The sequence below is a fragment of the Acanthochromis polyacanthus genome, chromosome 19 (assembly GCF_021347895.1).
Source record: "Acanthochromis polyacanthus isolate Apoly-LR-REF ecotype Palm Island chromosome 19, KAUST_Apoly_ChrSc, whole genome shotgun sequence".
Lineage (NCBI taxonomy): Eukaryota > Metazoa > Chordata > Actinopteri > Pomacentridae > Acanthochromis > Acanthochromis polyacanthus.
In genome coordinates, this window is record NC_067131.1 from 1,456,608 (window position 1) to 1,482,877 (window position 26,270).

General features: G+C 42.3%; 2 protein-coding genes across 8 annotated transcripts in view; one reads left to right on the forward strand and one right to left on the reverse strand.

Annotated features, from left to right (window-relative positions):
• sdk2b (sidekick cell adhesion molecule 2b) overlaps nt 1-24,045 on the forward strand; it is a 349,966-nt gene extending 325,921 nt beyond the window's left edge. The window contains exons 38-46 of one of the 4 annotated variants that reach the window (XM_051939309.1): nt 1,124-1,261; nt 1,650-1,859; nt 2,581-2,706; nt 3,611-3,775; nt 3,921-4,061; nt 7,720-7,858; nt 15,282-15,411; nt 21,268-21,324; nt 21,841-24,045. In XM_051939309.1, the coding sequence (XP_051795269.1) occupies nt 1,124-1,261; nt 1,650-1,859; nt 2,581-2,706; nt 3,611-3,775; nt 3,921-4,061; nt 7,720-7,858; nt 15,282-15,411; nt 21,268-21,324; nt 21,841-22,263 (1,529 nt within the window). In that variant the 3' untranslated portion in view covers nt 22,264-24,045. The remainder of the gene's footprint in view (nt 1-1,123; nt 1,262-1,649; nt 1,860-2,580; nt 2,707-3,610; nt 3,776-3,920; nt 4,062-7,719; nt 7,859-15,281; nt 15,412-21,267; nt 21,325-21,840) is intronic. The other 3 variants (XM_051939310.1, XM_051939311.1, XM_051939312.1) reach the window with 3 other exon arrangements.
• Nucleotides 1-26,270, reverse strand: part of rpl38 (ribosomal protein L38) — a 1,167,099-nt gene that overhangs the window by 608,817 nt on the left and 532,012 nt on the right. The gene's annotated exons all lie outside the window — the stretch shown is intronic.

Here is a 26,270-nt window from a genome sequence, read left to right on the forward strand (position 1 = left end):
TTTGTTAACCTGAAAGTGTAACATTAAAGCTGTTAAGATATGAAGGTGTTTAACCTGGGCTGCACAGTGGGGCTGCAGTAGTGGTTAGCACTTTGGCCTTGCAGCAAGAAGATCCCCGGTTCAAATCCCGTTGTGGGCCTGGGATCTTTCTGCATGGAGTTTGCATGTTCTCCCTGTGCATGCGTGGGTTTTCTCCGGGTACTCCGGCTTCCTCCCACAGTCCAAAAATATGCTGAGGTTAATTGGTTACTCTAAATTGTCTGTAGGTGTGAATGTGTGTCTGTATATGTAGCCCTGTGACAGACTGGTGACCTGTCCAGGGTGTTCCCTGCCTTTACCCGAGTCAGCTGGGATAGACTCCAGCACCCCCCATGACCCTAGTGAGGATAAAGCGGTGTATAGAGGATGGATGGATGGTGTTTAACCTTCGGTGCTTCTCTCCTGCTCTCTGTGCTCACAGATACTGCATTTTAATACAGCAGAATTCCCAATAAAGCTGCTCTCATTTACACATTTTTGTTTTTGTTGTTGGACAAATGAGGAAGAAATGTTGGATTGAACTGGCTTTCGCTTCAGATTCATTTCCAAACTGCTACTTTGCACCGCAGAAGTCGTCTGATGAACTATTCAGTGATATTTCCATGTCAAGTGATCACTCAAAGAGAAACCTAGAAATCATAGAAAGTACGCAGAGAGAGTCTTCTTCCTGAAGGGGGCGTGGACGACTGTCGCTCAGCTGTGTATAAACCAGGGATGATGTGTGGGTAAATGAACTATTTCTGCCGTGTTTTGAGCTAAAACATTGAAAGACACACTCATCTGCATATTGTAGGACCTGTGAAACATATTATTTACATACAAATAATGTGGTGGCTAAGTTAAACATGTAAATCTGCCATACTTGCCCTGTGTCATCTGGTTGTGCTATCCTTTATTATCAGCTCTGTAGATGTAAATCTGTGCATGCTATCTGCATGTGTTTCCTCCCACACACATATCAGACATTTTTACTGCCACATGTCCAAAGGTTTGCCTCTGAAAACCTTACTTACCTCCTTTCCCATACCTGGTTTATTGACTATGAACCACCTGTCCGTTAAACTCTGACCTCTGTGTGTTCCAGCTCCCAGTGCTCCCAGCTTCATTCACTTCAGTGAGCTGACCACCACCTCCGTCAACGTGTCCTGGGGCGAGCCCACCTTCCCCAACGGGATCATCGAGGGCTACCGTCTGGTGTACGAACCCTGCACACCTGTAGATGGTAAAGACTCAATCGTAGCCATCTCAGTTTACTTTGTCCAACATGGCTGCTGGCTTCTATGAAAGCTTCATGCACACTACAGGATATTTATATAGAAGCTGCACAGTTATCACTTGAAGTTAACTGAACCTGTTCCAAGTCTTGTGGTGTGCATTTCTCTGGAGCTATAAGCAAACCATCACATTGACCTGAACAGCTCACATCATTGCAATCTTTTACATATGTTTAAGTGCCAAAATGCAAACATATTTTCCCACTACTAATCCATCACTGTGTATGTGTGTGTGTGTGTGTGTGTGTGTGTGTGTGTGTGTTTGCATACGCTGAGTGTACTCCCACACTGCCTGGCCTGTGTAAGACCTGCTCTAAATGTGGTGTGTTTGTCTAGAGTCTTCAGTGGCCTGTGCCGACTGTCTTCACTCCCCCTCCCCCCCAGGCGTCAGTAAGACGGTGACGGTGGACGTGAAGGGGAGCGGACCCCTCTGGCTCAAGCTCAAAGACCTGGCCGACGGCGTCACGTACAACTTCCGCATCCGGGCCAAAACTTTCATCTACGGGCCCGAGGTGGAAGCCAACATCACCACCGGACCGGGCGAAGGTAGCTGCTGGTGTTTGGGAATAATAAGGGTCAATATAGAATAGTGGGACTTTTTTTGTATCATAGTCGACATTTTTTCAGGCCTAAAATCAACATATAACCAAACACCACACGGCATTTTAGAGAAAGATTCTTCTAAATATTATATATAGAACTTATTTCTAAAGATATTGTAGTAAACCTGTTGACTGCTTTATATGAAATAAGTCAGAAAGCCTTGGAGTCTGGCCAGTCTTTTCTTCAGGAGGAAATGACATCATGAGGAGCAGGTCATGTGATCTGGAATTAACACACTTCCTGGAGAGGTGTTTTTGGAACGGGGAACTTAGTGGAAAGGGATTTAATTTGTTATTTTCCATCTAAAATTTGACATATTCCAAAAAAAGAAATAGCTGTCCTGATTATGTCACCTAAATAAAAAGAACACAATCCAAACTGTTTCTGAATCAGCTCATTTTATTATAGTTTAGCTCATTAGAAGGTGGTTGGTATTAAATTCAGACGGTTATTGAGCTGGCATTTTAGTGACATCCAGTCATTTTTTATTAATAAGTGATTGTTTCCATAATAAATAATTATGGAATTTGTAAAGACATGATCATAATGAACATAAAAACATTAGTTTTTTTTCACTTTTATTAAAAATATATGCAGATATATCCCATGGACTTCATAAATCTTCTCGATGATTTGTCTTCAACTCCTAATTTTTCTTCACCAGGAGCCCCCGGACCCCCAGGAGAACCCTCTATAACACGCCACAGTTCGGCTCTGACCATCCAGTGGAGAGGCGGGGATCCGGGTCGAGCTCCAATAACGCGCTACGTCATCGAGGCCAGACCCTCAGGTGGGTTCCTTCCATGATCACCTCATTAGTAAAAACCTGGCCTTATGTTAGCCTCTGTGATTAAAGACAGCGGTTTAAAGTGTCAACATCTGCTGCCCTGGAGTCTGCCTCCCCGCTATTTTAATGGGTTATTGATTCAGACGCAGCAGTTGAGACGATCGGCATCCTGTTTCAGCCGTGATTGACAGGTCCTGGCAGGGCGATCAGGGTGATGGATGGTGGGGAGGGACGCGTTTCACTGCTTTCTAAGTGGAAACTGAGAGCAACACTTCACCCTACATTTCAAAGAAGGTTAGCGAGGGCCGTTGGATGGTAATCTATAGTGCCGATTAGTGTCCAGGGGGTGGTGGAGATGGTTAAACCAACCGCACACTCACCCCCTTCTTTTTCTTCTTTGGTCCAGATGCCAGGGGCCACGACTTTCTGCAGTATCACATAACTGGTTTTACTCCTCAGATCAAATGACAGCAGCTTTTTTTTCCCAAAACTTTGGTCAAAGTTGGGCAGCGTGACGGATGAGCTGTGCTGCTTGTTTATGTTTGTGTGCCCCATTAAAACAGTCAACCTTACAGTGATATTTACAAGCAGCAAAGTGTAATAAATGATCTCTGGCAGGAGTTCCATAGCAGCAGCGAGTCATCTAGCACTGCTTGCTTTGAAATATGGCCGCGCCGCTGTTTATGCTGTAGATTTGGTTGCTGTAAATTTTTACAAGAGCGGGGAATTTGATGGATTGTGTAATATTTGTAGGTCTTATCAATTACCCGGGGAGCTGCCAGCAGACCGGAGCCTTAAATCAAACAAACAAACAACCCGTTAACAATGACACATTGACAATGTTTAAATATTTGGCTTGTTTAAATAACACTTAGTTTCCTCTGACTCAACTTAAATTCCATTTCAGATGAGGGCTTGTGGGATATCTTAATCAAGGACATCCCCAAGGATGCGACGTCGCACACGTTCAACATGGACATCCTGAAGCAGGGGGTCAGTTATGACTTCCGGGTAATTGGAGTGAACGACTACGGCTATGGCTCTCCCAGTCTACCTTCTCCCTCTATATCCGGTGAGCTTGCGTGCATTTGTTAATAGAATTGGATTTCCATTAACTTTCAGAGTTAATTAAATTCCCTAAGGTGGTTCAGACTTCACAGAAATGTGGCTATATGTTTCTAACAACCATGAATTCCAATTTCCTGTGTTTTATCCAGCCCAAAAAGTGGCTCCTTTCTACGAGGAGTGGTGGTTCCTGGTGGTGGTGGCTCTGGTGGGACTCATCTTCATCCTGCTGCTGGTTTTCATCCTCATTATCAGGGGACAGAGCAAGAAATATGCAAAAAAGTCTGAATCAGGTGAGTGCACACAATTGCACAGTTAAATGGGGCATTTGACTATCACGGAGGCCTTCGTGCCCGGTGGCACTGAGGAGCAGGAATCTGATGACTGGACGTTTTCATATGAAACAGTAACACTTAATGGGGGGATTTAATCATTTGAACTTTTCAGATACTTAGCAGAGAAGTTTTGTGGGAGAAGGTTATATTGTAATTTTGCAGGAATCAGATCAGTCACAGTGAAGGGGGAGAATGAACAGGGGGGTGTTTGTCCATTCAGTGCAGCTCTGACATCAGCGGGTATTTCCCTCGGCTCAGCACTTTATCCGAGGCTGTTTGGCTGCCAGGCGGGGAGGGGAGGGTCCCTGCGGGTCACTGCCCATCTTTCTGACTGACGGAGGAAAAACAAGAGGTTCCTTCTCACTCCAACACAAAGACGCTCTCAAAGCCTCCAATCCCCCTGTAGGAATCTGGCCCAGTCTGCTGGACCTACCCAGCGCTATTTCTTCTTCTGTGTGTTTGCATAACCACCAATTGACCTTAAGTAGCCTCAGAGCTACCATGGAGGTCCTGGCCTGGCTGTAGCTACTGTAAGTCTGAGGATGACTGACAGTGTTTTTAACCTGGCGAGCGATGGTTTCTCCCAGCATTCATCTAGCGTGGAGCAGCGCTGCGAGCCTATCACTCTCACTTTACGGTGTTAGCTTTTTCATCAATCACCAGGGAGTCAAAGCAAAACCGTTATGTTATTGCCCATTCATGTGTGATTCACAGAAAATGTTTACACAGGCAGACACGCTCATTTATCATATTTTACACAGCGCTTCACTGAGCCTGTATACACGTGTCATTTCTACTGGATTTGTGACGCTATGCTCTATAGGAAGCATCCTTAGTCGTTATGCCCGAAGCATTTACCTTTTTTCTCCACGTCTAGGGTTTAAAAAGACCTGCGTTATTATTATCTTCACTTTAAAAGTTATTTGCTTTGTCAGTGTGTATTTTTCTGAGGAAAATATAAGAAACAAAGCTGTAGACATAAGCCTTGACATGTTTTGAGTCGTACTTAAAGACCTCCAGGATTTTTTCCTTGTTAGCGTGTCTATATGAGGTTTTTTATATGTAGATCAGAGGTGACAAACATGAGGCCCGTGGTCCAAAAGTGCTCCTCCAGAGGGTCCAATCCGGCCCTCAAAGTGTAAAAATTCCAGAGAAGACATGAACTGCAGATTTTAAATTAGTAAAACCATAAATTTAGAATAATTTCTAGACCATGACAAGTTGTTTTGATCATAAAGTAAAATGCTGGATTGTTCTTTGTTCTTTTGTCGTTTTGTCTCATTTTTGCCATATTTTGTCTTTTTGTTGTATTTTAGTCTGACTTTTGTCGTTTGTCTCGTATTTTTTTCGTTCTGTGTTTCCTTTTTGTCTCCCTTGTGTTTTTCTCTTATTTTTGTCATTTTTTGTTTTGCTTTATTTGTTGTTTTGTATCGTTTTTGTCGTTTTGTCTTATTTTTGTCTCGCTTGTGTTGCTCGTCTATTTTTTTGTTGTTTTGTTTCTCACTTTTGTCATTTTTCATCTTGATTGTCTCATTTGTGTAATTTTTTTGTCCATTTTTTGTCGCTTTTTAACTTTTTACCCAATTTTTGGTATCTTTTTTAGTTTTATGTCGTTTGTCTAAGTTATTTGTTGTTTTGCGTCTGATTTTTGTCATATTTTTGGTCTGACTTTTGTTATTTTGATCATAAAGTAAAATACTATTATTATTCAGTTCCAGATAGCTGTGACTAAATGTTGTGTTCCTTTGTAGAATGTACTTTCTGTGCACTAAAACAAAGGTAAAAAGTTGAGTTGTGGTTATTTATAGCTTACTTTGCTGTGGTTTTAGTGGTCCACTGGAGATCAGATTGGATTGAATGTGGAACCTGAACTAAAACGAGTTTGACACCGCTGTGCTAGATGATACCAAATGGGGGAAATAAGCAGTGAGCACCACAGCTGAGTGTACCTGGGTTTCATACGTAACAAACCTAAGGAACCTACCCTGTTCTGTTACTCTTCTTCAGAACTGATAGCAGTCAATAGTTTTACAGTCTTAAGGAGAGTTGTTGGTGAGTTGGTGTGCTTGAGTTGCAGCAAGTTTTGGTTGGTAAAGAAAGAGGTGGAAGAACCTTAGAGTTGAGCTGCATCTTTTCCAGGCAGGATCGGGTTCATTTCATAGAAGAAAAACTTTAAAATATGAAGCCTTTAATGCTGTGAAAGGAGGTTTTTAGGGGTTTAAACAATGATTGGAGAGGGACTTCAAAGAAATACTTGAACATTTTTGAGAAACAGCCTTCTTTACTTTCTTGCTCGGAGTTAGATGAGAAAATCAATATCACTCTTGTAGCTGTCTGTTCAGTGTAGGGCTACAGCCAAAAAGAAGAGGTTGGATTAGTTCACAAAGATGGGATACAGGCTAGCAGCGTTCCGCATGAGGGAGGCAAATCCACCTACCAGCGCTTCTAAACTCATTTATTTACATCTCTGGGTAACTGTTCCCTTAGGCGGGGCTCATGATGCAGGAGTGTAAGGCCAGTTTTTAACAATTGAATAAAAGATTTGGTCTGGGAGCTTAGTCTGAACCAGTGTTTGAACGGATTGCTTGGTAATGTGAGGCTTTACAGATTCAGTCTTTAACCCTCCAAACTGCTAACATGCTTATTAGATAGATAGATAGATAGATAGATGGATAGATAGATAGATAGATAGATAGATGGATAGATAGATAGATTATTAATCTTGAGGGAAATTCAAGATTTTACAAGTTAAAATTGGAATAGTTACCATTATCGCACTAGCGCCGGATGTTCTAGCTGTTGAGACTTCAGCTACAGATATTCAAAATCCCCAACCATTGTCTAAGTCAGACCAGCTTATTTTTGTTATCTAGCTCGGTGCAAAGTGCCATTAGTGCAGCATTTAGTTGTTGCACCACAGCCTCCATTCTGTGTGCGTCTGTTTCCCCATGAGGGGACGCACTGCTCCCTAATTACTCCCTCTGCCTAAGTGTGCCATACGTCCTTTTTTTTTCAAATGTTTTAGTGTGAGCATGTCTGAGTTTAGAGGGAAGAATATCTGTGAAGTTCCCCCGTATACGCGTGATGCAACCTGATTTCAGAATCTGTTTAAAACTCCTGCAGTGTGAGCTGGGCCTTAGGTAGCTCAGCTATACATCTGCAGGCTCCAGCTCCATATTTCATGGCATTGATCTTTAGATCTAACTCTTGACAAGAAAGTAAATAAGCATACTTCTCAAAATTATAAAGTATTGCGTACTTGAAAGTAAAAACAGTCAAGTCTGAAGATTTGACCTGTTAGCAACCATCAGGAAGGTTAATTAACAGTAAACAGCTTTGAAAGGAAGAACAAGTTTATAATATTTATTACTTTAAGATTTGAAAGACATGCAGCTGATAAATGACTGCATTTGCCTGAAGGACATGGGGTCAAGAGTCAATATTTCCATTTATTCAGCCATGTTTTGACGCAACCACACAGCTAAATAATCATTGTTTATCTGTTTTTCATCTGTTAATTCCACTCTCTGATCTCTCCCCCTCATCAGCGCCTCAGATGCTAACCTGTCTGTCCGTCTGGCCTGTGGTCACACAGTGTCTCTGTACGTCTGTCCAGGTAACAACTCCAACTGCAACGCCTTGACCCACGGAGACATGGTGAGCCTGGACGAGGGCCGCTTCCCCGCCCTGGAGCTCAACAACCGACGTCTGTCTGTGAAAAACTCTTTCTGCCGCAAGAACGGCGTCTACACCAGGTGAGTGATCCACGCTTAGCGAGGGGAATCAATATTTAATCTGGAGGATTCATTTAAAATCTAACACAGGGTAAAATAATTGGGTTATCCATGGAAACTTTAACTCACACCTGAAAACATTTCAGCTCTGTGGAATAAAAAAAAAAACACTCTTGACAACTTAAATCCACTCCTTCTGCCATGTAGAAGCAGCACACAGCCAGACTGACTACAGCCTGCCTTTTAATGAGCTTCTATATTTCTGCGGATCCGAAGCTTCGCCGGTTTTGAGACCACGGTCTTGTTTAAAACCAATCACTCTGACTGACACCTGTGCTGAGAACGCTGCGGAGGCTGAGTCATAAGTCCAGTTTCAGATCTGACTGCACGCTTTGCATTAGATCATTAGAAGTGTGTTTACGCTGCAGGTAAGAGGCGGACGCAGAGACAGCTGCTGTCATGTCGTGGAGGACGGTGGAAAAGCGTGTCGCCGTTTGTCAGCAGTGACTTTATTTCGTCTGCATTTCATATTCTCTGCAGCAGGAGGAGGAGGAGGAGGATTTTGAGGAGACAGGTGCAGGAATTAGCATCCCGTGGGCTTCTGTCCATACAGCAAAAAATACATTGTTTTGTGCAGAAGAATATGGAGAACTGTGCGGTGTGGGTGTGTGCTTTTGTATGTGTGACCTTGAGGACAGATCAAAGCAGGAGCAGGTCTTTGAGAAGCTTCCAAGCAGCTTCCTACTACTATGTGTGAGACATGAAGGGGGAGACTGAGAGTGAAAGAATGCACAGATGTACGCTCAGAATCAGCACTCTTTGAACTCAGCCCGGAGCGTAGAAACCCAAATCCCAACACCTGAGCCTCCGATTATAGATTAATGCCACATCTTGATCTCTGGTCTCAGAACACCAAAGACAGGATGAAGTCCTGGGCCTTATACCGGGATCTGAAATCAAACTCACTCTTAATCCGGCTGTATTCCTTCTAATGCAGAGCCGTGTCAGACAGCAAAATGCCATTTACCCCAGCTAATGGAGATTTTCTCTGTGTGGAGATCATTTGTTCAGAGTTTAACACGAGAGCCGATATGTGTGATGGTAAATCACACAAATCACAGGGAGGTCAGTGATTTAAGGCCTTTCTAAACGTGCACTCTCTTTCATTAATCTACCGGACTGCATCTGAATGAACACCCTGCTCAGTTTTACGTCAAAGTTACAACAGCAACCCGAACCCATTTCCCTGTTCCTCTGAACAAAGCACACGTCTGAACCGCATGAATTCATATTAACAGACAAGCAGTCGACTTCAGTGAGGCTTTTGTCATGTCGTCACTATTGTTGTAATATGACATTAGAATAACATTTCAGCACGAATATACTAGGGTCAATATATAATTGTGGGACTTTTTGTATCTTAGTTGACATTTTTGCAGTTTTCAGACCCAAAATCACTTATAACTAAACATCACATGGCATTTTAGAGAAAGATTCTTCTAAATATGCAGTTGAGCAAAATAGATATTGAAAGTTTTTTTTTATAAAGATATTGTAGTAAACCTGGTGGAGGTGATTTCAGGGAGGCTTTTTTCATATGTTATCACTATTGTTGTAATATGACATTAGAATAACATTTCAGCACTAATATACTACTGATAAAACATCGGAGAGGGTAAAACACAGTTTGCTGAAAAAAATGTATAAATAAAAAAAGGAATAAATAAAAAATAAATCTGTTAAAAAATAAAGAAATATTAATAAAATTAATATAAAGAGGAATACATATAAAAAATAAATAAAATAATTTTAAAAACATGGAAATAAAAGGGTAAATTTTGTCTTTGCTTTTCCATTTTTCATTTTTTTTGTCTTTGCTTTTACTTGATGGACTGAGCTGTCAATCAAATCACTTTGGGCGGGGCTTTCTGTCCAGGTGAGTCGTCAACACCTGGAAAAAAAACAAAAAATGGAAAAAACAAAGGGAAGAGCAAAGACAAAATTTACCTTTATATTTCCATATTTTTAATTAATTATTTTTTTATTATTTATTCCTCTTTATATTTACACATTTCTTTCCTTATTTTTTAACAGATTTATTTTTTTATATATTATTTTATTTAGTCCACTTCATATTGTCACATTTATTTCCTTGTTTTTTTTATACCAGATTTATCTTTTATGATGGCACTCCTGTGATTCCATACCATCCACTCTCCAAGATAAATCGATGGATGGATTAGCATTAGATATGGACAGGATTCTCAATAATTAGAAAGTCATATTAAACTTGCCTAATTGGGAAATTTGAAAAGTTGCCGTTAGTTCAGGTTTAGTCTTGTGTTTGCTAGTAGAACCCTAACCCTCTCTTCACCATGAGGAACATCCATGGAAAGGTGACCATCTTTAAATGTTAGAGCCGTTGGATGAAGCCGGCAAAGCTCCAAATTCCATGTTTGAAAAAGGTTTTAATCTTCCTCAGCCTTAATTGTCAACGTGCTTTTTATTGCAGTGAGTAGATTAAAATGGGAGCTCATAATAGTATGATGGGAAACACTAATTCTGGTAAAATAAATAATTTAGATACCATGTTTTAAGGCATTAGTCGTCTGAATCTGTTTGGTATCGCACTGAAGCAGCCCGACTGTATTTCAGGGCTGACATTCACATTCTAGAATAGTTTTTTTCTGCTGCTGTGATGAAGCAGGACGGATTAACGGCATCATTCCTGCGTGGCTTTGTAGCATTGTCTTTCAGTATTTTGACACTCTGCTTTGGGGGTTTAAGGAGGTCTCGGTGAAGTAATTCAGTGTAGATTAACGTGCTTTTAAAAACTCTTGAGTGACAAAGCTCTTGAACACTTCAGACATGTTAATGCGTCGCTCTAGGCGGCGGTGGCAAGAGGAGAGCCTGATAATGAGGAAAGACCAGGGGCAGATTTGATTTCACCCCCCCTGGTTCTCATTCCTTACCTGACATTCTGCTGACTGAATGTTGCTGCGAGAGGATTAAGTGGACCTTTCTCTATCTAAGTGAGAGAGCTGATAAATAATTTACTCTCAACAGTGTGTGAGAGTCAAGGAGAAGGGGTGAAAGTGGGCTGAGATTCCTCAGTGTTTTTAAGCAGGCAGTTTATCATAATGTCCCAGTAGGCTCACAATAGCGTTGCTTCACGTCGGCTCGGCTCGGCTCGTTGTTTGGCTGCGTTATGAGGCGGCCCGCTAAGAGGGCTGCTGAGGATTGCAAACGGCTGAAGGTTACTCCAGAGAGTCCTTCTGGGAATAAGTGCAGATAGAAAATCCTGAGCTGTGATTACAACTTTGTTGAGATGATTTCTGAGTCCACATGCCACTTTTAAAAACAGCATCCCTCGGGCAAAATTGACTCCGGTGTTATTTTTTTAAAAAGTCGTCGACATTCGCGCTAATGCAAAGTGTTGTTAGAAAAGGATGCTGGGAAATGAGCTGGGTCAAAGATGGCTCAGAAATGTTGTCAGTTTTTTCTGTTTTTCTGGCTGTCTGGGCAATACTCAGTAACTGTTGAAAAACGTCAAACTTTTCTCAATTTATTGCCACTAATTTACTTCATTAATTATGATGATGCTGCATTCAGGATCATCAATTCAGCATCACTGGCTGTATATAAAGATGGATGAAGCGTGCATGAGCTCAGTGTGGTGGCTCCAAGCTGTCGCCATCCTGGCAGCAACTCCTGCTGATGCAAAAATGAACAAAGAGGTGGAACGTGAGTGGAAGTGAGACATCAACAGTGACGCCCAGTCGCCACTCAAAGCATCCACGCTGCAAATGATGCACAATTTTAAGCCTAAATACAATTTAAATAAGTGAGTTCTATAAAAATGTACCCGCTGTACAGTCATCATCAATGGTTAAAGTCGCCATAGAGACCAAATAAGTTTTGCAACAAGCATGTAAACATGTTTTTTTCTACTGTAAAGTTATCATTTTAGCATGGGGTCGATGAGATTTGATTTGCTTTTGGAGCCTGTCTCCAGCGGACATGGGAGGAATTGCAGCTTTTTGCTCTAGGGCTTCATTGACATACTTTTTTTTTAGCCCCACAGGTTGTCGATTGCTGATCACGCATGTTTTACCAGTTTTCTGAATTATAATCTGGATCCTATAATCATGAAGAGAAAGTAACTGCAAAATGCATTCACAAGAAAAAGCCAAGAGGCATTCAGACATGAATGTATGTCTTAATTATCTAACTACATACAGTATATTTTGCACAGACCCTTATACACTGATTCATCCGTCTTCTGTGATTTCAGCTTCTTCAGAGACTCTGCTTGGATCCCATTGGTGATTTTCTACATGTTTATTATATGAATTATTTCCATGTATGTGTGCAAGAGTAGACATACAAAAGGAATGACACTGGAAAAGATAAATACACAAAATTCATTGGACGGTTTAAAATATATACTTATTAAATGTGCATATTATCTAATAATATAAATATATATAGCTCCTCCAAATTCTCTCCAACTCTGCAGACAAATTATATTTAGCATCCACTGGGACAGGAAACAAATGAAACTGTCTGAAGCAGCTGTTTTAGGAGTGCTAGTCTAAGTGTCAGTACCAATTTCATTTTCCATTTTATCCTGTTTTTTTTTTTTTACCTTTGCCATTCTTACTTCTTAAATTAGTGAAGTCTGACTTTACAGTTTGCGTTGTATCACAGCAGAGCTTAATCAGAAATGATTGTAACTGATATTTATTTTGCTTTTTCAAGAGTAAATATTAAATAACTAAATAAAGGAGGAAAGTTTAATCATGAAAATTGACTGCAGCACTGATGTGTTTAACGTTGTGTTGTTTGCTTCAATTTGCCACCGATGCGAGGCGATGTGAGCGTTCCATGATTTATTAAAACTGAACTATCGCTTTCTCCAGGATCTACTCTGTTTAATGAGTTTTATCCTGCCACCACACTGCTAAACTCTTAATCAAAAATTGAATCAGCAAAGTCAGGTAATATCGGCATGGACTACGATCCTGTCCTAAACCAGAATGGTCTCTGCTCTGTGCACGTTTCCCTTCTGTGCTCATGTTAAGTGAATTAACTTTAATATAACTCATGGAACTTAATTAAATTAAGCCTGCTTTGTGATTTCCCTGTGGAGTTTTCCGTTTTGTCCGCTCAGAGTCGCACCCCTTTTCAAAACTGCTGGAATTTACCCACAGCATTTTTCAGATGCTTTCCAAATGTATTTATTTGGAAAAATGCTTATGCAAATGCAGCTGTGATGCATAAAGCGGCTGTGTGTGTTGCAGCAGATCCACTGGCAGCAACTGCCGGCCGACGCTGTGGCCTGGAAAGTCAACAGGAGTCAGTATGTCCCAGTGGGCTCGGCCAAACCAGCACCAATCAGCAGAAACACACGGCTGTTTGTTTAGCAGGACCAGGGACACTGGAAAATATGGAGGCGCTCAGACACCAGGAGCTTTCTTTTTTTAATATATGTACATTCCCATATTTACCTAAAGAAACCCTGACAAGAGCATACCATTCCTGGAGAGGTTTTATTCCCAGTTTTTCATCTTTCTCTGCTGTCATTTTCCTCCTTTCTTGCTTTCAGCTTTCCACGTCCCAATACTCACTTCAAAGATCCTCCTCACTTACACTCTTAGCTTACATCTGAGCGACACATTTGACGTGCCACGCTTTAATCCGTGCCGTCATCAGCGCCGGCCGCGATAACATCCGTTAGAGAGAAGCCCGAGGCTGCCGTTTGTTTGATGACCCCTTGAGACTCGGGTTTGTAATTTAGTCATAAGAGCTCAGTGGTTTGACGTTCCACAGCCCACAGTGAGGACTGAAGCAGGGAATTATTCATTCCAGGGGAAAGTTGCTGAAAGCAGCCGTCTCATGAGTGTCCCATGATTCCCATCAAGTTGCAGCAAGAAGAGGTGGGCACGCATGGGAAGTTGAAAGGAAGCTCTAAATGTGTGACATTAGCGAAAATGAAGCAGACTTTGAGTCATCGCGAGGCTGCGTTTGCTTGTTTCTCACTTCTCAATTCAAATGAAGTCTGAATGATTTTTACTTCTACCTGCTATGCTTCTGTAGCGTTCATCAAAATAACCGCTGAGATCCAGGATGGGTACGATCAGACGAGCAAATAGACGACGGGTTGAAAGATCAAACGGGCTGTAAACAAGTCTAAATTATTTTAAAGTATGTTTTCCTGTCGGTTTGCCCCTCGTTGACTGTGATTTTAAACCCCTAAACCACCAGAAATGTTTGCAATAACCGCTAACTGCACACAAAACTTGGACGCTCAGCTACGAAAAGTACAAAACTAAACAAGGAAGGCAGTCTGCAAATCCTGATCGATTGTTTACTGTTTGTTTCGGTTAACTGGGGGTATTTCATCTGTATATAGTCGGTTTGTTTTACTTCACACGCACGGAGAATGCTGTTATTATCTTGAAGAATGCAGCAAAAACAAGAAAACAAAAAGAAAACTGTCCCAAATTGGTATGAAATACTATATTTCTTTATAATTCAAACTGGTTTCAACCCTCTGAACCCCAAAACCCACCAATGGGTTTGACAGACAGAAAATTGTTTTAAAAATCGCCTAAATTACCCCACTGATCAGATTTCCAAAGTATAAAAGCAGAAAAAATGATCAGATCATCTACTTTCCAGCGGTCCTGACACCAATCATCTGTATCTGACTGTTCTATTGAAAAAATTACTCAAAGTTAAGCCTAGAATCATAATAGTTCACCAAGATCACTTTATTCCGTATGCCAATAAAAAAAATGTCAATTAGAAATTTGTCAAAAATACATCAATGGATCTACTTATATTCTGTAAAAAATAAATAATTCTCCATATCTCCATGCATCTGTGAAGTTATCTGTGACTCTGCTACGGCCAACAGTTACATGGCAAAAATCCAAGGACTTCTCAGCTAAACTCGGCTGAACTGCAGGCTGTGTTTACACAGAGCAGATAGGAGACGAGAACGGAAACTAAATTAAAGATGTGAGCAGCGAAGTATGTACTGTATGGAGAGTCACCATTTATTTTTTTCAATATTGGAAACACTTGTGGGCATTTGATGAATGTTTTACATGTTAATTGTGGATTTTTATATCAGTTTCTGTAAAATAAATAAATATTCCATTTTTTGTAGGTTTTCTTTTTTGTCTTTTTAAAGATTTAGAACATTACATTACAGCATTTTTGAGTTCTTTCTGCTTCTACTCATGGTTTTGCTGTTTCCATAGAGGTTTCAGGACTTTATTTTACTGTGAGTAAAAATGCGACAGAACCTCAACAGACACCCAGACGCTGCTTGGTTCAGGGGGTTAAATGATTATCAGACAATGTCAAAGCAACGTAGCGGTCTAACGAGTTCTTTGGACTAAATGAAGCTCCTTGTTTTCTTCTCTTCCTCCAGGTCTCCTCCCAGGCCCAGTCCAGGCAGCCTTCACTACTCAGACGAGGACGTCAGCACCAAGTACAACGATCTGATCCCTGCAGAGAGCAGCAGCCTCACCGAAAAGCCCTCTGAGATCTCTGACTCTCAGGTGCAGCAGCAGCGATCTTCCTTTCTCTATCTGCTCTGATCTAACCGCACGCACTGGTGTTTGTTTCACGTTTGTACTCGTCTGCGTGGGCTCACCGTCATCCCCTTGAATTCGTCAGGAATTCAGCTTTGCATCGTCAGCTGTATTGTGTGTTTTTTATTTGTCCTTTCTCGCTGTCCACCCTGCTGTCCTTTCTGTGTCATTCACCTGAATGCAACACGGAGAGATGAGACATTAATGACTCTGCACACTGGCGGTAAAGCAGTTCTTTCTCTTTCTTTTTTTTTCTGCCGACCAGACTGTAACCTGTGCAGAATGTCACTCAGTAAACTTCCACCTGAGATCCAGGCCACTGCACTCAGACTCAGCACTTGTTATGTAAGACAGCGGAGAGGGAGGGAGCTGCAAAATTTATTTTCGAGCTCGTTACGTGTTGAAAGTTGCCACTCCAGCCAGACAGAATATCCAACTTTCCTTTCAGTGAGTCAGGTCAGAGGCGGTAGAACTTATCTCTGTGGAAAACTGGACTGGAGCGCTGGCTTTTTACCCTGGCTCTTCTTCTGTGGCCTCATTATATAATCAGAAATCTTAGTTTAAAATTTCTTTTGAACTTTTAAAGCCTTTCCTGTCAGGGCTGATAGATTACTAACAACCTTAGCTTCAGAGTCTGACTTGTGGCCTCTTCTGTGTGCAGAGCCAAACTGCTTTTGCCTCCAAATCAATAAATTCTGCTTTCCTCTCTCTCTCTCTCTTTCTCTTTCTCTCTCTATCGATGCCACTTTGACTTTTGTCTTCGTTTCGTTTTGAGTTTTCCACCCTCATTCTTTTATCCACATGCTTTCTTCCTGTGTCTTCCGTGCATATATGTTGTTGCTGTTTTTGTTTATGTCGCCTCCCTCCCCGGCTCGCTGTGGTTTTGGGTGAACCGTCTCGCAGTCCGCAGTCTGGTTTTGATCCTCGTCAGATGAAAGCATCAGGAGGGGGGAAGTGGTGCCAAATCCCCCCTTTTTCGCTTTCAAGCTCGTCTCAGTGTTTTCTTTCATCTAGGAATTCTTTACTCTCCGCATTTCCCAAATTATCTCGGAGCATCTCTCAGATAAATACGTCTGGAGTGTGAATTCCGTCCCGCCAGATATCTCTCCCCACCTGGCCTTATCGCGACCTGAGTCCTACTTCCAGATCAAATGAAAATCTCCCCACAATGAATCGCTACAGACAGGACCTTTCGCTACACCATAACATGCCCTCAAATGAAGCATTTCGACATTTCACCACCTGCCTGACAGATCTACCACTTCTGTATTGGTAGAGCGTGGCCTGCTGCAGTAGCTGAGGCTTTCCTGCTCATTGAAGGGGTCAGCGTCGGCTTTGATGGCCTCAAACATGCAGACTTCTGCCTGTAACCCCGAGGCTCCCTGACAGGTCGCCGTATCAGCACCCAGTGGGGCTTTGAAAACAAAAAAAATCCAGGAATTTCTCTTTGAACTTTGAGCTGTCAGTATGTCATTGTGTTGTCTGTCCTCTTTAATCCCCCGGTGCCTCCCCCAGCAGGCAGAAGTTGACTATTCTCCTCCTCCTCCTCCTCCAGAGGGAGATTTGGAGGAAGCTAACGTTGGATTGGCAGCGAGGCCACCATTACTGCTCTGTTTCCTGCAGGTAGAGGCCTATCGACGTCCTCTTTTTCCTGTAGAGTGCAGGCTCTCTCATTTCTCCAAGGCTGTATCTGTGGCGATGCCTTTGTGTTTCACTTAAAGCCGAAACCAGCCGAAGACAGATGATCTCATCTCTGAGTCAGAGATGGATTGTAGATTAGGCTCTCTCTGCAGAGTGGCATTCCGTGGGAGAGAAATGAAAATGTCTGGTTTCTCTCACATACTTTCTTTTTGCCTCTCTTGCTGCCTCTGTCAGTCTCTCTACACTCCCGTCTCTCCGGCTACTGGAGCTTCTTTGGCTCAGACTCAACAGAGAATAGTCTCTGTAATGTTTGGATGGTCTCAAGTGACGACGCACCGCTTTATTTTGATGGTTGGAAATACGAAGCCATAACCCAGAATAAAATAAAATGGGTCCATATATAATTGTGGGACTTTTTGTCACATAGTTGACATTTTTGCCTTTTTCAGGCCTAAAATCAAACCATAACCAAACACCACATGGCATTCCACAGAAAAGTTCTTCTATTATATCTACAGTTGAGTCAAATTGAAAATGAAAGTTATTTCTAAAGATCTTGTAGTAAACCTGTTCACTATGTTATATGAAATGAGTCAGAAAGCCTTGGAGTCTTCCAGTCTTTTCTCCAGGAGGAAATGACATCATGTGGAGCAGGTCATGTGATCTGGAATTAACACACTTCCTGGAGAGGTGTTTCTGTAAAAGGGAACTTAGTGGAAAATTGAAAGAGAAAACTGGCTCAATGAGACACACAGTTATCATATAAAGATACAAAATGATGAGAGACACACAAAATAACTACAAAAAGTTGCAAAATGACACACAAAATGACCACAAAACACCTAAAATTGACACAAACTGACTGAAAACGGCCATAAAGGGGCACAAAATGACCTCAAAGACCTAAAATGCCCACAAAACAGACTGAAAATTACCAAAAAAGAAACAAAAAGAGTACAAAGACATGCAAAACAATCACAAAAATGCACAAAATGACCACAGAACAACACCAAATGACTCGGTGAGACAGATAATTATCGTATAAAGACACAAAATGAAGAGACACACAAAATAACAAAAAGAAAATGCAAAATGACCACAAAAACACCTAAAATGAATTTCCAAAAACATATCTACATTTTTCCATTTTTCTACATGCATGTTGCTGAAAACACGCTGTGAGTATGTTCGGCCCCCTCCAGCCCCCACATATTGTTTTTGTCTTTGTCTCTGAGGACTCCTGCTGTGTTCACTTCATCAATGAGAGTAACAGACAGCCCCTCCTCTGTGCCCCTGCTCTCAGCAATAATCCATAACTAGAGGACAAAGGACTGACCCACTCTGTGGTACTGGGCTATGCATCACTTCTGAGGGGGAAGGGGCCCCAGCTCGCCAGGAGATTGTTTCAGTCTCATATCATTATTTAAGCCACAGCGAGGAAAAACAGTCTTTATTTAGAGGAGAAAAATAGTTACACCATTTATCAAGTGTAAAAACAGGAAGAATTGTGTGATTTTCAAACTCTCCGTCAGAAAACTTTACCAAATCTAAGATTAAAATTGTACATTTTAAATCAAATGTATCGTTTAAAAATTTGACAAAAAATAAAGAGTTTGTCTTGACCAGATTCTGTAAAAAAATAAAAATTCTGCTCTAATTGACAGAACCGTGAACCCGTTAGTGACTCAGCTGTGACCAACGCTCACCTGGCAAAAAACAAAAGAAAAAAACAAAAAAACAGGTCCTTTTTGAACTGCAGGCTGTGCTTATATACAGCAGGTTGGAGACAAGCGTGAAAACAAAGTAGTGAAACATCCATAATATGTAGAGTGAACTGTCCATACTTTGGAAATCTTAGTACTTGTTGATCCCAGTTTTTTGTAAAGTGAGTCATCCAAAAAGTTCATCATTCTCTCTACTTCTAGTCCTAGTTTGTGCTGTTTCCAGAATTGTGCAGAACACACCAGACTGAGCAAAAAAAAAACAAAAAAATCAGAAACTGCTTGGGGTTCAGAGGGTTAACACCAGTTAATAAATAATGGACAGATAGAAAATGAGGATAAACACCGACAGCATTTGTCGTTTTCAGCAGGCTGGGGTCACAGGTCAAAGTCTTTTGCCATCGATTGTCTCAACATCTGCCTTGTTTGCTGATAATGACGAGTTTATCTCCAACAAATAGTGAATTTGACCTCTGTTTGACACACATTCAATGTAATATTTTCCTCCTTTTCTTTTCGTTCTCCCTCCTGCGTTACCGATTATAAAACGGGAACAACTTTATCATACCGATGATAAAATAAACAACTGTCTAGAGGTTTTCACCAGTTAATTGGATAGATTTCTTAATCTCTTTCTCTGCATAATTTAACATCGTAATGGTGAAGAAATGTTTAATAGTTGACACTGGCAGGCTTGTATATGTCTTACACTGCATAAATAAGATGGCTGCTCCCTGGAGGCCGACATGCAACGCTGCATTTCCTGCTGCAAGTCTGCTTCTTTCACAGCATTCTGCACTAGTAATTAGCTCGTAATGACTGGAAGAATGGAGGTGTATGGCGGACCGTGTTGCCCCAGAGGCAGATAGTTAAGCATCTTCACCGTCGGATCCTCAGTTTGGATCCTTGAGTCGTTTCTGTTTAAGATTGGTGACGAACCAAAAGCAGGAGTCGGACAGATTGGAGCGCCATGTGTTTGTTCGCAGAATATTTTAAGGGTCGGAACATCTGTTGAGCACACTCCGAGGCCGAGCTGGGGGTGGGCAGGAGGAGGATGCAGTTCGGTGTGTCAACATTTGGTCTGCGCTTACTCTTTCCCCGCCACCACACACAAAAACACACACACACACACACACACACACACACACACAACTGGAGTGATGCTTCATCTCTCAATGCAGCGTTAATTCCTTTAGAGCGAGGTAATACAACTTGAAGTGGCTCCGTGTGTCTTGTCGGTCTGCTGTGAATGGATCTTGTTATTGTGTCGCCGCGTTGCTAAACACGCTGGCATGACCGGAATGCTTTTCACAAACTGGTTGGCCTCAAGTGTTTACAGCGGGGTGACTATATTACAGACGGACAACAAACACGCACAGCGCGCACTCTGACTCTCTTTATTGAGAGGAAAAACAATATAAGGAGGTTAAGTGTAGCTGGCTTGTGCAATGTCTGCCTTTGATTAATTTGCACAAGAGCGGGAGGGTAGAGCAGATCACTTTCTTTTGCTTGGAAACAAAGAGGATCAAAAGTGGGAGCTTTTTTTTTTTGGTTCATTCAACACACTCATTTTCTGTTTGGACATTTATAAACTGTACCGACGTCCAGAAAAGAAGGGTCTTTATGTTATATAGGGGTTTGACATAGGAGGCATGTTGAGGCAGAGGGAAATATGAGCCTGCCGCCATATGTATCACATATGTGCTGTGCAATATCCAGCGAAAATCTGTGCTCTGCAGTGTGTCCTTCAGGTTCCTGCCAACAGCCGTGTTTCTATATGAGAAAACGGATAATAAAAGACCTCTGAGAGCAAAGAACCTCTAAAAAGGTCACAATTATCAGCGCGTCTCTGCAGCGTGCTGTTCTAAAGCAGGGTTTGGGTTTGCAATGTTTCTTAATGCACATCGAAAGCAGCCTCTTTGGGGAATTACAATTTTGGCAGAGTCGTCCGTGCACGAGTTCATTGTGGCCAGGTGATTAATCACACGCCGGCCAGCCAATTGGCAGCCCGCTTTCGTGGCAATTAGATGACCACGAGCAATCCTGGCCGAGTGTTCACTGATCACGTTCTTTGTCTGAGGCGGGGATTGTGCCTTGACATGAATACAATAGTGCTTCCAGTGTGACCTGCAGCAAGGTGGAGGGTCGGTGGCAAGAACCTGCTGAGAATTACTATTCCTTTTTCCAGACGGCTCGGAATTCAAACTGACTTTAAATAAAGTAATTTCAGCTCTGCCTCCTTGTCCAAAAAAAAAGAGAAATGATTTTAGTCTTTGAGAATGCACTGCACAATCAGTTCCTTATTCATCTTTTGTCAGCTTTTCTGCACCATTCACACAGAATGGCACAAAGGGTCTATGCATACATATGTATTATGCTCTTATCATCATCATGACTCGGCCATTGGAATCATTCTGTTATGGTGATGTACTGTAAAACCCATTGTTTTGTTCACCCATAGGAGGCGCTGGTGTTTTCATATGGGACAGGTGGCCTACATACACTTCCACTGCATTTGGTGAGGTTCCTGTGGCTGCCTGCTTTGAATGTCTGTAGCCCCATAGGTTCCTACTGGTAGTCCCCCATCCAGACCTTCCCCCTCAGATCCCCATTGTGCTGTAAGGTTCTCTCTGATACACTGTGCTACCGTCTTGCTGACGTGGTGTGGAAGATCCTCAGCATATAGTCTGACTGATTGGTTAAAGTCCCGAACATAAATTGCCCTTTGCCATCTTGTGTTGATGGTCCATTTACTGTGCACGCTTCAGTAACAAGTCATTCCTCCGTATTCATGCTTTGACCATCTTTGACCATTTTGTCCACGTGTACTCGTGCTGTGTCGTACGTGTAAGTGTGTGTGTGCATGTGTGTGTTGTTACGACGGAGGTGACTGTGAACTGATGACTTAGAGTAACTGAATAACATCATGTTCATTTCCATTTATAGCCTCAGCATCTCTAACTGCTCCACATGGAAACACAACAGAGCCACACTGTGCTAACTCAGTGAATCCCGTCTTTATTCTCTCCATCAGGGCAGCGACAGCGAGTACGAGGTGGATCCCAACCGGCAGAAGACCCACTCCTTCGTCAACCACTACATCAGCGACCCCACCTACTACAACTCGTGGCGCCGCCAACAGAAAGGCATATCTCGGGCGCAGGCCTACAGCTACACGGAGTCCGAGTCGGGAGACCCGGATCACTGCGCCCCGCCGCCGCTGCCTCCTCTACCTCCGCTGCCACCCCAGCTCAGCTCCCCCAGCCCCCAGCCTCAGCAGGCCCAGGGCCAGCCCCAGGGCCAGGGCAGCCTCTTTAGGCCCAAAGGCAGCCGGACTCCCACCCCTTCCCAGCAGAGCTCCAACCCCCCCAGCCAGCACAGCACCCTTTACAGGCCCCCAAGCAGCCTAGCCCCCGGCTCACGGGCTCCCATCGCTGGCTTCTCCTCCTTTGTGTGAAAAATGCTGAAAAAGGACATTGAAACTTCTGGAAATATCTACCCAGCTCGTGTTGAAGGAGAACATAGCATTGTATAATGCACAGTCAGCCCAATCAAGTCATCCACATCCCTTTATTTTCATTACTTTTTTGTTTTTTTGTCTGTTATTTTTCTTTAGCCAGCCTGGATATATGCAGAACATCAGACTTTTTGGAGCACTTTTTCTTGTTTGTTTGTTTAATGTGTGGAAGTGTGCCAGTGTAGACTTTGATTTTTCTCACCGGTTGATAAAATATTCTCTGCAACATCCACTCACTTTTATTTTGCTTTTGAACTACGTGCATGGTTTTTGCTTATCATTTATTTCCTCCTTGTCTTTTTTGTTGATACTTGTTTTGGATCGCAGTCAGTGGTATTCTGTTTGATTCTGTACAAAGTCACAAGAATCTTTGAAAAACACACGCGCATATAAATATATACATATATATATAAATATATATATAGTAGACGTACCTAGAAGACAAAATCAATCAGTGCAAACTCTGCTCTGATGGAGACTGATATCACAATATGATGGAGCCATATAATGGAAGAGAAAGGACAAGAGTTTGTTGGGACTGGATGTAAAAACAACAAAAAAAGGGAAGTGGTAAAGGAGAGACGCAGAGGTGGAATTCATGCCAAATTGAAGAAATTTTAATGTGCTGGCCAGGAGAGGTTAAAAATGGACACTGAAGAAACAATCATGCATTTCCATGGAAACAGCTCTCTGGCCTTCAGCACACAAATCCATAGAACAACGTGTGGGTCAGATGTCAGCGACTGTGCTGAGCCGGAGGGACCCTGCAGATATATGGGAGTGAGTGTATATCTGTCCAAGTGAAAGTGTCTAAGTCTTTTCTTGTGAGTGTGTTACAGTGGATCAAAGATGCCTTGATAGAGAAACACTTATTTATGATATCTGGCACCAGATGTGACTGAACTGCTGACGGTGCCCTTGACTGTGGCATCGCGACGGCCCCGCACTTACAAGAGCCTTCTTTTCAGTCCCGACAGATGTGGGCCGTGAACTGACTTGCATACACAACCCATGTTTCATATTTCACCCTTTGCTGGCTCACATATAAACACATCAGTCTACTGAAACGCTTCGAAACCTAAGAGGCGAAAGCTGTCGACGGCGGGGAGGACTGTCACACGTGGGCGCCGCCGCTGGTTCTGCCTAAATGTAATGATTTTGATAAGAGATTTTTTTTCTTTCCCGTTCCCTCCCTGCTTGGATAACTCTTCCCTGCCACTGATCACGATCACCGGGCAGCGCTGAGCCTGCGCCAAGAGATGATGTCATGGAATTGCCTCACCTCTCCCCCCTCCTTCCTTCTTTTGTGTAATCAACCACTCTGTACTATTCAGGTGTGACTGTGCTGTCCACGATGCCGACGCGTGTGTGCGTGCTTACACTACTCGTGCGTAAGCTTTTACAGATCATTTCACTGTGTGTCTGTTTATAAAGAGATTGTCCTGCAGCAAACTGTAAAACCTGCCTGGAGTGAGCGCCACAGGGGGCTTCGGCGCCGTCCGAGCCTCCTGCCAGGCGAGCTCACAACGCTATAGTGAAGACTCAGTGGTGTGTTTCTAGTTTCCATAGTTCCAAAACAAAAATGCAAAAAAAAATGTCATCTATTTTTTTTCTTTCTCTCTGTGGGGTGATTTCATTGTACGCAACAAAAGCTTATCATGCAGAATCTGAATGAATATATGATCACAGTACATTTCTGAAATAAATTATTTTTCAATGTTGGCGCTTCTGGTGTTCACTTACAAACTGTACAGAGGAAGGCCTGAGGAAGGGGAACGGGACTTTTCCATTTTATCGATGTAGCGCCAGCTCATAACATATGTAATCTGAGGACACGTTATGGTATCATAGAGAGAAACCCGAGTATTCCCCCCGTAGGTGAGCATTTGGTGACAGTAGGGGGGGGATACATCTGACAGAACCAGAGTTATAGACTGAGAGAAGACATGAAAGTAGAGAAATAAAGAGTAAACACTGGGCAGGTTGTTAGGGCCACAAACCACAGATCAGAAACAAGCAGCAGAAAGATCCAAGGGGACAGAGGACACAGAGGGAACACAAGACACAAAGTTAATGGCAACTAATAGTGGCATATAAATGCATTGAGAGTGAAAGAGTGGAGAAGTGCATCATGGGAGGTCCCCAAGCAGCCTGGGTGTAAAGAAGAATAACTAAGGTCATCTGAACCAGCTATAACTGTAAGCTTTATCAAAAAGGAAAGTTTAAAGTCTGATCTTGAAAGAGGAGAAGATTTCTGCCCCCTGAACCCAAACTGGAGCTAAAGAAAGTCTAAGAAGGACAAGTAGGCTGCACTCTGAGAGCCAAGTCTTCTATCGGGATAATGATGGTACTATGAGGTCTTTAAGCTACAGTGTGGAATGGTTTACAGTCTTTTCTGGATTTTATGGGGAGCCAATTAAGAGAAGCAAATATGGAGGGTTAAAGAAAATTATGCTTTTAAAGTACTAGTGGGGTGAAATCTCTCTCCTCATTCTTTTCAATAAGATTCTACTAAATGAAAGCAGATCCTTTCCCAACTTTTGCCACAACCCAGTGCTTACATATCCACTGTAGCTCTGCCATAATAATTGTTAGTCCTCCTTTGTAAGGAGCACATGTCCAGCAGATCCATTTCCACTGCAAACCTCCTCCTTACACAGTCTCCGCTTTTCATCGCTGTAAACAAACCAGCATAAACACGGTGATTGCAGTAGTCTCCGATTCGCTAATGAGACAAGGAGAAATGGAAGTTACCCAGATGTAACTCTGGTTCTGTGAGTGTGTGCATAGCCCACCGCTGCTCTAATCACACAGTAAATGAAAGAATGTAAACACCATTAGTGGGAACATAGTTAAAGTGTGATTCAGCCGTATCATGTACAATACAGCTGCCTCGTGCTGCAGGTGAAGGCCACAGCGGAACGAGATTGAAACTTTGTTGGTATCTGTGTCAAAATAGCTGATAAGCATGTGTGAGGTATAAATCCAGCTATAGAGTTTACTTTCTTCGTTGGTTGGAAGCTGTTCTGGTTGGTTCTGCAGTGATAAGGTCGTGATTGTTTATGTGTTTGCAGGTTATAGCTCATTCTGTAAATTCAGCTTCCTATGGAATTGCCGAGAAGAAAAATTCTGACTGCAAAGATGCATTCCTGAAGCTGTGCACTCTTGTGTGATAGGAGGATAATATCACAGGGTTTTACGTCATACGATAGGACAAGTCACGAAGCCTTCAAACTGGATATTCGAGCTCTGATTTCATCTTCTCACTGATTTGTGTACCAAAACACAAAAGTAATGTCCCGTAAACTTCAGAAAAATGGCTACTATAAGTCTAAACACAACCTTAATTAGCATTTCTGCACCACAGTGAACATTTAAAATACTGACATGTCATGAAAACATCAAAAGAAAACATACGGAATCGTGATCATACCAGGAATGTTCTGTGTATAAAAGATTTCTGGAGGCACATGGGATGCTTCCATTGCTAATTATTTGATGAAACTCCACCTAACCTTAGTGTTACTCAGGGCAGCAATAAATTGGATCAGAGCAGATGCTGTGAAATCCTGTTATCTGGTTACAAATGTCCCCTCCTGACTTCTTCGTCTTCCTACGTGCTCCCAGATAACCACAATTCATTAGCTCATCATTGGTTCCTCACTTGACTAAACTGCCTTAGTTGCTCCTTAAAACCCCTCGGACTGCACATTAAGCGATGCCTGTATTTATGTAGGGCATGAGCAACGTGTTGGAAATGTGTTTTTAAAAAGTAGCTAAACTAACAGAGGCATGCTTTTAAGACAGGAGCACATGTAGTGTGTCAGATGGTGTTAGATGCTAATTGGATCACAGTCAGTCACTTGATCCAAAGCTAACCTACTAAACACATAGGCATGAGAAGAGAGGAGATTAGGCGGGACAGGATGGAACAGGGAATTGGAACG